Below are 13,871 nucleotides of genomic sequence, written 5' to 3'. Positions count from 1 at the left end.
TTTTGTGGCTCTTTGTGGGTGGGGTGGGCTGGAAGATACAAACACACACCAAAGCCTGTTCTGCATTTCTAATTGACACAAAGGTTCTCCTTACCGTCACAGCATGATGGTAAACACATACAGGATGTCAGGACGCTGTTGTGACTGCATTTTTGCTGTCACCTAGGAGGAACAAGGCAAACAAAAGGCTGGGCCACATCCCTGTGTCTGCAGGGAAAGAACATTGTTCAGGGATGTCACTCCAACACCATCCCCATCTACTGATATGCCTGTTGTTTGTTTCTCCTTGTGCCTTTAAAAAAAAACTCTTGTTCTTTTCTGACAGAGAGGACCTTTTGATTTTTATGTAAACCTTACATTTGTTAAAGAAATTTGCATTAGCACTGGCTCCAGAACCTCTCTATACCCAGCTGAGTGGTGGCATTAATGTGGTTCCCAAATAATTCTGCAAAGGGACCCTGAAGTCTCAGGAACCTCAAAGCCTCCCCAGAGGGGTCCGCAGCTCCTCTTCGGAGCAGACTGGAGCAAGAGACAGAGATGACAGAGGATGACGTCCCACATGACATTAATGGAGGCGCAAGAAAGTCACCCACATGTCATGCATTTGGATGGGAAATTGCAGGGAAGGGTGCTGACCAAGAAAGTAGTTTGCAGCCAGAGCCTTGGCTCAGAGGCAACCCCCTGAGGGAGGGCGGGGTCTCCATCTGTCCAGCACATCCTGCAAAGTCCTCTGGACTCCAACTGAATCATAGCTACTGGGTTTTTTTCTCTGTGGTAGCCGGAAGAACATGGGCACCCAGGACCTACAGCAGAAAGCAGGGAGAGTAGGGTTGAAAAGCAGAAGATGACTGATGGCCTTAGCAAGCATCCTGGCAACAACGGTCAGGAGGAGAGTGAGTTGAAATTTGGGAGGTCAAACTGAGCTATGTTGAGACTGTGGCTGCCACTCTGAGTCTCCTCAGCGCCCACCCCCTGGGGCCTGAAAGCATTGCTGAATGAAGTCTGGATAGGAAATTTTTCAGGCCTGTGCCGCATCTCGCTACACCTACTTTCTGTCCATTTCACAGATGAGGCAAGAGGCACCTAGAAAGGTACAATTCAAGATAGCAGCACAGCCAGGACGAGGACAGAACTGAGCCCCCTATCCTTCCGGTCAAATGCCTTTCTCTTGGCTCTCCTGGGTCAGTGAGGGAGCCATGGGCATACCCCTCTAAGGAGATCATTAGAACCCCAGGGGCAAATCAGGAAGAGTTGGAGACTAAAATTCTGAGAACAAGCCTTGTGGAAATGGGGCTGCATTACCCCAGTGTGCCACTGAGTGGTGCTTTTGGGCCATGCACTTGGCTCCAAAGACATTTCTCTGAACAGCAACAGAAAAATGCTTAACCTTTAAAAAAAAAAGTACATCTTACTTTGGGTGAAATTTGATGGCAGATTGAATGCGTTTTCCATGGTGTCATGGTTTAGCTTTTTTTGTCCTTGCTTTTCATTGACTAGACATGTGATATTCCTGGTGGCTGTGGAAACCACACAGCATGGGACCTGTTCTCTTATCTCATTGTTGGGGAAACTGGCCTGTCCCCTTCTCAGGGGACAGAGTGTGCTGCCCAGCTCTGGGTCCTGCTGAAAGGCTGCCTTGGAAACCATCCTCAGGACCTGAGAACTGCAGCTCTCTGCAGGAAAGAGCTCACACAGGGCTCCTGTGCAGATGTTGGGGGATTATGGAGAGGCAAATAGAAGTGAGCAGGAGATTTTTCTCTCTGGCAGTCCCTGGAGAATCTTTTGGTAGAGAGATTCCCCACATGTGTCCCTTCAACTTTGTTCCAGACAAGCCCATCTTCAACCTAAAGGGCATTTATTGAGCACCTAGTATATGCCTGTCACCATGTTCACACTAATGTTGTGAACAGCTTGATTTATCCATCTCTAACATGAATGACTGCTTCACTCCAGTTCAAATATTCTTTATGATTCCAGAATTCTACCTGCTTCTGTGGTCTTTTCTTCATTTTGATACCTCCAATTATCCCAGTCAGACTTGGCAAAGGGACTCACATTGAGCAGAAGTGTGCACAAGAGCAGTAGTTCGCAACCAGGGGTGATTTTGCCTCCCATGGAACATTTGGTAATGTTTGAGGACATTTTCGGTTGTTAAACATGGGAAGTGCTGTTGATATCTAGTGGGTAGAAGCCAAAGTTACTGCTTAACATCCTATAATGCACAGGATAGCCTCTACCCCAATAAAAAATTATCCACCAAAAAAAAATTCTACAGGGAGAGTGACCTCTCACTGGTCAGCAGGAGCTCATTGGTCTTCTAGCATGTATGTCTTTTCTGTTCTCCATAGTAGTGAAACATGCTTTGTGTTTTCAGCAGTCCCCATGGTCTTTGTGAACCATGTGTGGCATCAGGACAGGCTGGGGAATGGAACAGAATAAATCTCATGTGACATCAGCCCTGGGACCACCCTCACAGGGTCCAGGTAAAACTGACTATTTTTTCTGCATCCACTCCAGGTTCTGGCTGGCTGTTCAAGATCTAAAGAAACAACCCCTCCAGGATGTGGCTAGAAGGGTGGAAGAAATCTGGCAAGAGTTTCTGGCTCCAGGAGCCCCAAGTGCAATCAACCTGGATTCTCACAGCTATGAGATCACCAGTCAGAATGTCAAAGATGGAGGGAGACACACATTTGAAGATGCCCAGGTTGGCTTCTCCACTCGAATGGTGTGTCGTAAGATGTTCTTTGTGCACTTCACCACTCAGCCCATTAACACAAGTTCAAGGTCTTATGAATAGTTATAGTTTTAGGTTTTATTATCTGTAAGTCTATCAATGGACAACATTCGATACGTACACAATGATTCCAAGATTGTTTTTTGTAGGTTACATTATTACATAGACACAGAAATTTATAGCTAATGATGCTCCACAACTTAAGATGAATTGGGTAAACCCAGCCTGGTAAACCCATCATAAGATGCAATTATATACTATCAGAGCTTACCATTCACAGTGCACTATTGAGCTCATGGCTGATTGGAACCTGCAGCCCATTGCCACTGCCCAGCATCTGAGATCTTATTGTCTATTGGTAGGCTTGGAAAAGATCCAATGTCTACCAATTAACCAGCATTGGGAAGTAAAAAAAACTCGTAAATCCAACCACCATAATTGGGGTCCATCTGAATATGCTTTATCTTTTCCTAGATAATCTCAAAGTTTTCCAAAATCTGAAGTCTTGAAACAGATCAGTAGTAGAATCTGAAAACCATATAGATAAAGTGGGTACAGTCACACACATGTATGTAATTGTAATGTCCACACTCACAATCACCATTCTGCACTGCTCCCACGGGGGTCTCCAACTGTACAGTTAATATTTTTGGGGGCACTTTTCTAATCCAGGCCCTGGTTATGGACTCGTGTGAGAAACCAACAAGTAAATGGACCATTTCAATGGTGTGAGAAGAGCCCTGAAGGGCGGAGGGGAAGTCTTCAATCCACAGGGTTAAAGCAAGCCCACAGGGGGCGTTCCCAGCCCTGCAGGCACAATTGGGATGCTCACAGATGCTTGGGGGGCTGGCAAAAGGAACAGAAGCACCCTAAACAGCAGGCTTAATCTCAAGGGCTGAGAGATGTCACTTCTAAAGATAGACATCAGACTTGTTTCTTACTTCCTGTCCCCTAATTTTTAGCTCCTCCCACCATCCCACACTCAGTGACAGGGCTTAAGAGCTTGCTGTTTTCTTGACCTTACTCCTCCTCATTTCTTTCACCTGTGGGATAGAGAATTGGGGTGGTTTGCTCCAATGCAGACATTGTATCTAATCTAGGAAACTCAGTGTAGCTGCACCAATGCAAATAATGAGGACACAGCCGGTGACCCTTGTCATTTGCTCAGAACTTCAGAATGGAAACCCCTAACAACCTAACTCCATACCTATTTCTTCTCTCATCATGAACTCCACCAAATGCCTGTGCCAGACAGATTCGATTCGGTAAAACTCAGTCAGTATCTTTACCCTATGACATCATGGGTCCTTCATGTGCAGCTGTGCAGCAAAATATCTGAGTCACAAGAACTCTTTTTTTTCCCTTTTTTTTTTTTGTATATGATTGTGTATATGCTCCCAAGTGCCATATCGACGTAGCCCTGTGAAGAAGGTGCTGGGGAAGCTCCATGGGGTTCCCTCCATGGATAGTCTGAAACATGAAACTCACTTCATCATTCATGAAACCTCAGGGATGCTGGTCAGAACCATGATGTACCTAGCAAATTACTGCTCTAAGCACGACATCAAGAAGGATTTATTTGAATCTTTTATTATGGAAACCTTAAACTATATGGAAAAGTGGAAAGAGCAGAACCACAAACCTTAAAGAGCCCTTACCCAACCTCAACCATCTCCTTTTATCTGTGTCTCTACTTCCTTTTTTTTTTTAAACCTGGATTATAAGAGACTGGCCCTTTTGTTTTAGCATTACCACAATACCATCATCACAATTTAACAAATTAGCAATAATCTCTTCCTATCACCAAATGTCAGGCAAGTGTTTAAACTTATAAATGCCCTTTTGAAAAAAAAATCATTATTTAAAATCAGAATCCAAATAAGGTGCACAAGTTGCAGTAGATTGACATTTTGGTATCTTTTAAATGAAACTTCCCTTTAGTTCTGTCCTGCCTCGTCTCCATGCAATGTAGCTGATGAAGGAATTAGATGCTTTGTTCTGGAAACATTTTCAGTCTGGGCTTTTCTGATTGCATCCCTCTGGTGCTGTTTCACATGACCTCTTATCATCTATATTTCTTATAAATTGGTTGCTTGACTTAGATATTTAATCAGATTTAGGTTTGATTTTTGTGGACAAAACTACTTCATGGATTGTGTTATACTCTCTTGTCAGAGGGCACACAACCTCTGACTCTTTTTGTGATTTTAGCAACTATTGGTGTTTATTGATTAGATCTATTAGTTAGGGTCACAAAATGCTAATGTTCTCATGTTATCATTCTTTCTTCATTTATTAGCTGGAGTACTTCCATAAAGAGAAATTCTCTCAACTACTGTTTGATTAAGTAGTAGCACAGTTTATGTAAGCAAGGTGGATAGGTGATTGATTCTTTCCTGATATTAAAAACAAAACAAAAAATGAATTGGTTACCAGAGGAAGTGATAGGAAATCATGTTGAAAACTAGCAAATAAAAGGAAAGAATCCATCAGGCAGAAACACAGGCAGATCTGTGTTTTAATCTATTTTGTATGGGGTTTTTGTTTGTTTGTTGTTTTGTTTTGCAGTACTAGGAATTGAACTCCAGGCTTTCTCACTTGCTAGGCAAGCACTTTACCACTTGAGCCACACTCCCAGTCCTTTTGCTTTTAAATAGGGTCCCATATTTTTGCCTGAACTGGCCTCAAACTGTGATCCTTCTACCTCAAGCCATGATACTTCCAGCATAGCTGGATTACAGATGTGCACACCCCCATGCCCAGCTTGTTTTTGAGATGGAGTCTCACTAACCTTTGTCCCATCAAACTGCAATCCTCCTGTCTCCACCTCCAGAATAGCTGAGTTTACAGGCATGTACTACTATATCCAGTTATTTTTTGTATTGTTTTTTTTGATGCTTGGATCGTGCCATCTCTGGCTAGTGGGAGCCTTCTGACATGACCTTATTAGTCTTTGATGTTGTCCAAATAGCAAGGAAATGAAGATGTTCCAGGCTGTCTGCCAGACCTGGAAGAAGCCATCTCTCTAAGCACTTCTGATTCCTCTTAGTGGGAAATGGTTTTTAGAGGCCACTTAGGTGTATTCATTGTTCCTGGATTGTTCCTTGCTTCTAGGCCTTTTCAATAGATGGAGCTAAGAAACATATTGTTGTTTGTAATAAAGATACTTCATGAGTTCCTACTGATACTTTCAATCCAAATTCAGAACTATGGGGGGGCAGTGTTTATTTGACCTCTTCTTTCTTAAATCAGTGCCTGCTTTTTCTATGCTGAGAATCTAGTTCTCAAGGACACTGTGGATAACAGCATAATTATTCATTTAATTACTCAGGATTACCATACATGGACACAGAGCAGTCAACAATATGACTATTGTCTGATCCTTTAACTGTTGCATAGTATTCCATTGTGTGGAGGCACTAAAGTTTAGTCAATCAGTTCTCCCCTCTGGACACATGTTTCTAATTCAAGAAAGACTTGATGGTAGAACTTGAAACTCAGCACATTGTGTCTTAACAAGGTTTTGAATACCCAGGCTTCATCAGTACTGTGCTCAATAATTTTCACGTACTTCCAAATGCATGATATATTATTTCTACAGCAATCTCATGAAGTAGAGTAGGCATAAGGATTGATCTAGGTCTAACTTCCTCATTATCTGTTACATGTAGTTGCCCATGGCTTCAAATAAAACACTCTTCCTAAACCCCATTCCAATTTCATCCTGCTCCCTATTGCTTCTTAAGTGTATTTCTACCATAAGTATACGAGGTGCTCCTTACTAGCAGAGTAACCTGGGCAAGTTACCTAAATTCCCCAAGTCTTCCTTTCCTTATCTGCAGTGATACCATGGAACTTAAACATGGGATGGAATGGGGACTAGATAAAATGAAACATGTCAACAACTAACAGTGACTGGCCCATAGTGAGATAGGGCAAATATTAACTATTTTTTCCTAATACCATTAATATTCCCTTTTTATTCTTCTGTGTTTAACATATTTGGTGGAAAATTCATATAATTCCATGTAATGTACCTACAGGCAACTCCTGTTTTGGCATACAGGTGCTCATTGACTTATAGTGAGGTTCCGTCCAATAAATTCATGGCAAGATGAAAATATTGTAAGTCAAAAATGCCCTTATTTCACCTAACCTACCAAACAGCTGAGCTTAGTTGCACAGCACGCTAGATATTGGTTCTTTCCCCTCGTGATCGCGTGGCAGACTGGGAGCTACAGTTCACTACCATTGCCCAGTATCACAAGAAAGTGTCACATCACTAGCCTGGGAAAAGATCAAAAGTCAAAGTTCAAAGTGCAGTTTCTACTGACGGCATATAGCTTTGGCACCACCATAAAGTCAAAATATTATAAATGGGATCATCCATTATAAGTTATGGATCATTTTTTCCCTCAGTTAATACGTATGGGTGTGTGGTAGGTCTGCATTGGCTATTATAACAAAACTTCACAGACTGGGTGGTTTAAACAGTGAGCATGTATTTGTCACAGTAATAGAAGTTGAGAAATACAAGCTTAAGGTGCCAGCAGATTTGGTTCCTGATGAGGCTCCTCTTCCCGGCTTCTAAGTGGCCACCTTCTTGCTATGTTCTCTCGCGACAGTAGAAAGGGAATACTCTGGCCGCTCTTCTTCTTTTTACAAGAAGACTAATCCCAGCATGGGTCTTGATCCTCATGACCTCTAAACCTCATTATCTTCTGTGTCCGTCAGGCTTTTGCATCACTGTGACCGAATACACCCAAGAAAAGCAACTTGAAGGAGGAGATTTTGCCTCACAGTTTCAGAGCTGTCAATTCATAATGACAAAGAGGCCATAGTGATGCAGAGCAGCTCACGTCATGATGCCAGGAAGCAGAGAAAGGGAGATAGAAGTGACCAGGGACGACAATCCCAAGGACCCACCTCCAGTGAACTACTTCCTCCCAGTCTTAAAGTTTTTGGAATCTCCCAAAATAGCTGGAGACCTAGGTTTTACTACATGGGGTAAACCTGTGGGTGAGACATATCATTTCAATTCATAGGAACTCTCATAGGCCCCACTTCCAATACCATCACCTTGGGGGTTAGACATTCAACGTTATGAATTTTTTTCTGGTGGCGGGGGGGGGGGGGGGGGACACAAACTTAGTCCATTAACAGAGTGACTATGCAAATAATGTGATTCTGCCTTTTACGCTACACCAAAAGGGAAGTTTAAAACTAACTTTTTTCTGTGATGGGCCAGATAGTATAAATTTCAGGCACTGTGAGATATTTGGTCTATGTCACAATTATTCAATCCTGCCAAACAGAAGCAGCTACAGTATAAAAATGTAGACACACAAATTAGTGAGTATGGCTGTGTCCTGCCTCCCCTTCCAAAAAAGGGTTTGGAATGGTTATTCTTACATTTCTATGGGACAGATAGGAAAGACTTCATTTTTGTGTGGTCACCCGATACAGCAATCTCAGGGAAAATTTTTGTGTCAGAATTGAAAGTTCCAGAGCAGCAGTTGGTCAGTGTCACGGTATTCATACTGCCTTCCCTTTTCTGATCAGTACCAGTTGTCTGCACCAAGACCAGCACAGAAGTTTCCAGGAAAGGAAAGGAGGTTAAAATCTGTAGCAGCCCATGAACAGCCAGCAAGGAGTTGCATGTAGATCTTCCAACTTGCTGGCCAAGAGTCTGCAGCTCTGCTCATACTGAGGGCCGAGGGCTCGGTTGTCACCCTGAGACCTGGAGAAACTTGAGTTCCTAAAAGAGGGCCCAGAGCCAGGGTACAGGCTCTGTTCCTGTTTCTGCCCTGTGCTTTTTTCTAGAAATGTACATTTAAGTCCTTTGAATTTCTCCCCCTCAGTTTGCCCATCTTCTAAGTAGGGATAGTGACCTTTATACATTTGGAGCTCCCACTTTGAGATCAGGAACTCTTGGGGCTACCTCAGTCAGTGATGGTTCTCAGACACCCCCCCCCACACACACACACACACTCACAGCGTTTATAATATTCTCAGAAGTAAGAGCAGGTGCTCTAATATTGGTGGCCAGAAGCCTGAGCAAAGGCCTAGCCAGATTTATGCATTCACTGGAAGAGGAGACTAGGGTGGGCTTGGCCCCTCTCTGAGGATTTGATTTTGTGTTTTATTTAACCACATGCATTGTTAGAGCAAGGTCAATTGCCTGTGTTTGCTTCCTGTGGAAATATTTCACAAGATACCCTGTCAGCATGGCCCCAGAATTTGCACTTGCATTTTGCTCATCCATTTGGCTTTTTTTTTTTAATTTATTTTTTTTGAAAAACTTTGGATTTTTTTTTTAATTTTATTATTCATATGTGCATACAAGGCTTGGGTCATTTCTCCCCACTGCCCCCACCACCTCCCTTACCACCCACTCCGCCCCCTCCCTCTCCCCCCCACCCCCTCAATACCCAGCATAAACTATTTTGCCCTTATTTCTAATTTTGTTGTAGAGAGAGTATAAGCAATAATAGGAAGGAACAAGGGTTTTTGCTGGTTGAGATAAGGATAGCTATACAGGGCATTGACTCACATTGATTTCCTGTACATGTGTGTTACCTTCTAGGTTAATTCTTTTTGATCTAACCTTTTCTCTAGTTCCTGGTCCCCTTTTCCTATTGGCCTCAGTTGCTTTTAAGGTATCTGCTTTAGTTTATTTGCGTTAAGGGCAACAAATTCTAGCTAGTTTTTTAGGTGTCTTACCTATCCTCACCCCTCCCTTGTGTGCTAAGCTTTTATCATGTGCTCAAAGTCCAATCCCATTGTTGTGTTTGCCCTTGATCTAATGTCCGCATATGAGGGAGAACATACGATTTTTGGTCTTTTGGGCCAGGCTAACCTCACTCAGAATGATGTTCTCCAATTCCATCCATTTACTAGCAAATGATAACATTTCGTTCTTCTTCATGGCTGCATAAAATTCCATTGTGTATAGATACCACATTTTCTTAATCCATTCGTCAGTGGTGGGGCATCTTGGCTGTTTCCATAACTTAGCTATTGTGAATAGTGCCACAATAAACATGGGTGTGCAGGTGTCCATTTGGCTTTTTGAAAATTTCGGCCCAAACCAAATCTTCCATAAAGGTCTGTGGGCTGTAACCATAGCCCTCAGCTGTTTGCTGTGTTGTTCCAATTTCATAGATTTAGGCTTGTGAGGGAAGGGAAAAAATGAGCCATGATTTTTTTTTTAAAGGACTCACATGTTTACTCTAAGAATTGAGTTCTTTCTTCTCAACTATAGGAAATCAGAAGATCTGTGTTGTCACCTCCTTGTTTTGTGGTGCCAGCAAGGACCCTGACCTTTTGTACTTCGGTTTCCTCATCTGTAAATTGAGAAAGGTGTCATCTCCACAGCCAGCTAAGGATTTTGGAGACATCCAAAAGGCTAATAGCCCTGAAAATTCTTTGAAAGAGTAAAAAGTGCTATATATTTGTAAGTGTGAAGTCACAAAATTAATGGCCTTAGAATTCCCTGGGATCTCATAATTCCAAGCTAATATCAAAAAGAAATTCTCTCGAGAAGATGTCTGTTCTTATAAGAAGTGTGTAAGAAATAAATGTGGAAGGTCTTAGTGTTCATCTAAGGAACTCGAACTTCCTCATCCAAAAGCAGTAGGAAAACAATGAAGGCTTTGAGCTGGAAGGTGGTAAATCAGACCCTGGTAGGCAGAATGGGCCGGAACCACGACAGGGATCCGAATCTCAGAGCTGCCAGTCTAAAACTTTGCTGGCTATGTGTAGAGGAGATAATTAAGCCCTGGGAAGTATTCAGAACCAAAGGCTTCTTCCTAGGGCACATGTCTCTTTCCAGAGCCTCCATGGGCTCTAAAAGGGAAAGGGTAGTCAGCATAGTGCAGCACAGAGGCCACTTCACTTCAGTTTCCAAAGCCTCAGAGGATCTAAACAATGTTCCAAGGACTGTGTCCATGAGTCCATTCAATCATTTATCCACCTACCCATCCATCTACCTTATGAACATCCATTCTTTTGTTTGAGTTGAGAGAACTTGACCCATGGGCTATGAAATTCTATGCTGAAGGAAACTACACAAGAAACAGGAGGCCTGAGTGACTTTTTGCCATTAGATAGAGATTTTCTAGAAGTACATCATTCTTTACAAACAAGACAAATGGTCACTGAGCCTGGGTTAGATTGGAAATTTATCCTTCAAATAGATGGATGGACAGTTGAATCAGGTGGACCAACCACACACATTGGTGTGGTTTAGTCTCTTCAAGAGGTTCCCACCTCACCTTCCTCAGTGTTCAAGCCCCACTGCTTTCCTGACCTGCAGTGATGCTGACATGCCCAACCTACTCTGTACCTGGAGTGTCTGGGACATCCAGACCTTTGTATTTGACAGTCATTTGATGGGAGCAGGAATTTGGTCTTCTTTATCCTTTGTAAGTCTTTACAGCACTAAGGTAATGCTGCATATGCTATTGGAGTTTTTAAAAACAATTTTCTTGACAACTCAATCTAGAATTATAACATGTTTAGCTACACCTATCATTGAAAAGGGGAGAAGAGGCAATTTGTCCCTTCACTTTTAACTTTGGGGAGCCCTAGGGAGAAAAAAAGTAGGTAATCAATAAATACCAGTTAAATTAAGTTTCTAAGTATCACATTTCAACAAAACTTGGAGTACCCGCTAAGTGCCAGGTATGCTAGACACTGAAAAAAAACACAGATGTATAGGTTTCCTTAAGCAACCCTCAATCTAAGTTACCAGAACTCTACTCATCAATCAACTTAGACATCAACAATTCATGGAATGACAAAAGATCAATCTCAAGGCCAGAATGAGGTCTGGGTGATAAAAGATACCATCAAGTCGATACCCACCACTGGGCTGCCTAGCAAATGTGAGGCCTTGAGTTCAAACCCCACTACCACCCCTCAAAAAAAGTTATCTCTACCCACCTAGTGGAGACAACTTTTAGAGGCAAGCAAGAGGCCTCTAGTCAAATCTTCTATTATTACCTAAACAGATGTTTAAGGGCAATTTAAGTAAAGAACGTAAGGTTTCTAACAGTTGTTTTGTCTCAACCAGTAGAGTATAATCTTATGCTTGCCCCAGATTACTCAGAAGTAGAATTCTCCCAGTTCTGGTGAAGACTGTTTATCTTTGCTCCAGTGATGGAGTGCTGATATCATGTTCCAGTATCACAAGACCATACCAAATTTCCTGGTATTAAGCCTCTATTGGAGGATGCTTCCTGGTAGACTCCAGTGCCAGACTTATTTTAATAATGAAAACCATGGCACTTCTTGGTTCAGAACGTACTCATTTTATTCTGTGGGGGGTTTTATTTTAGGAAGATGAACAGTAGAGGGAGGGATACATTTTGAAAAGAACAAATCAGTCATTTGCGATCTGGTTCTGTTTATTATCATACATAGTAGGAGTTCCTGGAGAGAAGGAATCAGAGAATTAAATTCCAAAATTTCTTTGTGGTTTCTTCTAAGCATAGATTTCTTGCACTAAGACCCATAATCTTGAAGAGGAAAAGGAAAATAATTTTCTAAGTTAATACCTATGGCATTGGGTAAAAGGAAATACTTGAAGCTGTCTTTAAAATTACCCTGATCTAAGAGTAGGGACTGAGCAGCAGGAAAATCCTGTGATCTTTGGCCAGTTGAGTGTGTCCATAAGATACTTTGCAAGGTAAAGACAAATGTTCATTTACTCTTACACCTGTTGGAAATGATGCTTACATGAAAACAAGGGATCCCCATGTCTTGCTTAAGAGGCCAAGGAAATACAGTGGGGAGAGGTCCTCATTTATCCACATGATCCTAAAATGCTCATCCAAAGCCACATTCATGAGGACACCTATCTATCTTCCTTACATGGATATATGTTGCTGTGGTATCTTTTCTTTGCCTCTTCTATGTTTGCTGAACAGATACTACATTGTGATCCTTTTCAAGACCTTTCTCTCTGCAGTACTGGGTCCTACAAGGCCCACGTGGAAACAATTTAACTTTCCCTAGGCTTCACCTAACCATGCCTAAGGTCTGAAGACCTCTGGTTGAAGATAGTTGAGTCTCTTGAAAGGTGAGACTCAAGAATACAGACTTGCTACTTATGCCTTCCTAAGAGCCCCTCAGCCCTCAATGCTTTGCCAGGTTGAGGTCTTGTTTCCAAAGGATGTTCACAGCTGCCTTCAAGCACGGAAGGCAAGTTGTGTGCCATCTGCTGTTAGGCAAGAAACCAAAGCCTCGGTGTTCACCAGGTGTGTTTGCAATTACTATAGCTAATGGTGGTGGTCCTGACTGGTTCTCCAGAGGGTTCTCCAGAAGCTACATCTACCACTACGATGACTCAGATTTAGAACTGAAGAGGAGATCCCTCACATCCTTGCAACCATAAACGGAGGGAGGGACTTACTTTGTCTCAACCAAGCAACGCTGATTCCCTTTGAAACTCAAGTTAAGGACAATGAAAAGTCAAGCACCATGAAAAGCAGAACATCCAAGTGGGTAGAGCATATGCCCTGAGTTCAGATGGTGGCTCTGTCCTTTCCTTGAGGAAGTCATTTCAGCTGTTAAGAGTTTTAGTATCTCATCTCTAAAATGGGGCTGTTCAACCCTGCACACTGCATCAGAGTGAACAGCACCAACAACTAAGGTCGTGCAATTGAACTCTGCTCTCCAATCTTCCTTTCTTCTTCTTCCTTCCTTTGTCTAGATTCTTCCAGCCTGCTGACTCATCCACATGCCATCTCTCACAAGGGCAGTCACAACATGAGTTTATTGTTATTACTCTGCATGTATAATTGTCTTTGTAGTGCTTCCACTTATATTTCTGTATTTAAAATGTGATTGTCAAGGCTAAAAAGGACCATGCGGGGACCTGAATCCAAGCCTTTGGCTCCCAATCTACTTCCTTTCCCATCACTCCACACAACGCAGCAATCACATTCTGTCCCCCACCTTTCCTTCAAGGGACTACAAGCAACCCAACAGCTCCCAAAGTCTGGGTGTTATTCCAGGAAATTTAGGAATGGAGGGCAACAATGAGGCACATACACCTGCAAAAAGAAAAATAGGGCACTTGAAAATCACAAGAAGGGCTCTTGGCTGCTGTGCACAGCTCCAGCTGAGTGGT

At 42.5% G+C, this 13,871-nt stretch overlaps 1 protein-coding gene across 15 annotated transcripts in view; it reads left to right on the top strand.

Annotated features, from left to right (window-relative positions):
• Rgs6 (regulator of G protein signaling 6) overlaps positions 1-13,871 on the top strand; it is a 562,790-nt gene that overhangs the window by 515,668 nt on the left and 33,251 nt on the right. For all 15 annotated transcript variants that reach the window (XM_074067626.1, XM_074067630.1, XM_074067634.1 and 12 more), the window contains one exon: positions 2,518-2,704. In XM_074067626.1, the coding sequence (XP_073923727.1) occupies positions 2,518-2,704 (187 nt within the window). The remainder of the gene's footprint in view (positions 1-2,517; positions 2,705-13,871) is intronic.

This window comes from Castor canadensis, chromosome 3 (genome assembly GCF_047511655.1).
Source record: "Castor canadensis chromosome 3, mCasCan1.hap1v2, whole genome shotgun sequence".
NCBI lineage: Eukaryota > Metazoa > Chordata > Mammalia > Rodentia > Castoridae > Castor > Castor canadensis.
The sequence above is the reverse complement of the archived record's forward strand: the minus strand, read 5'-3'. Positions and strand labels throughout refer to the sequence as shown.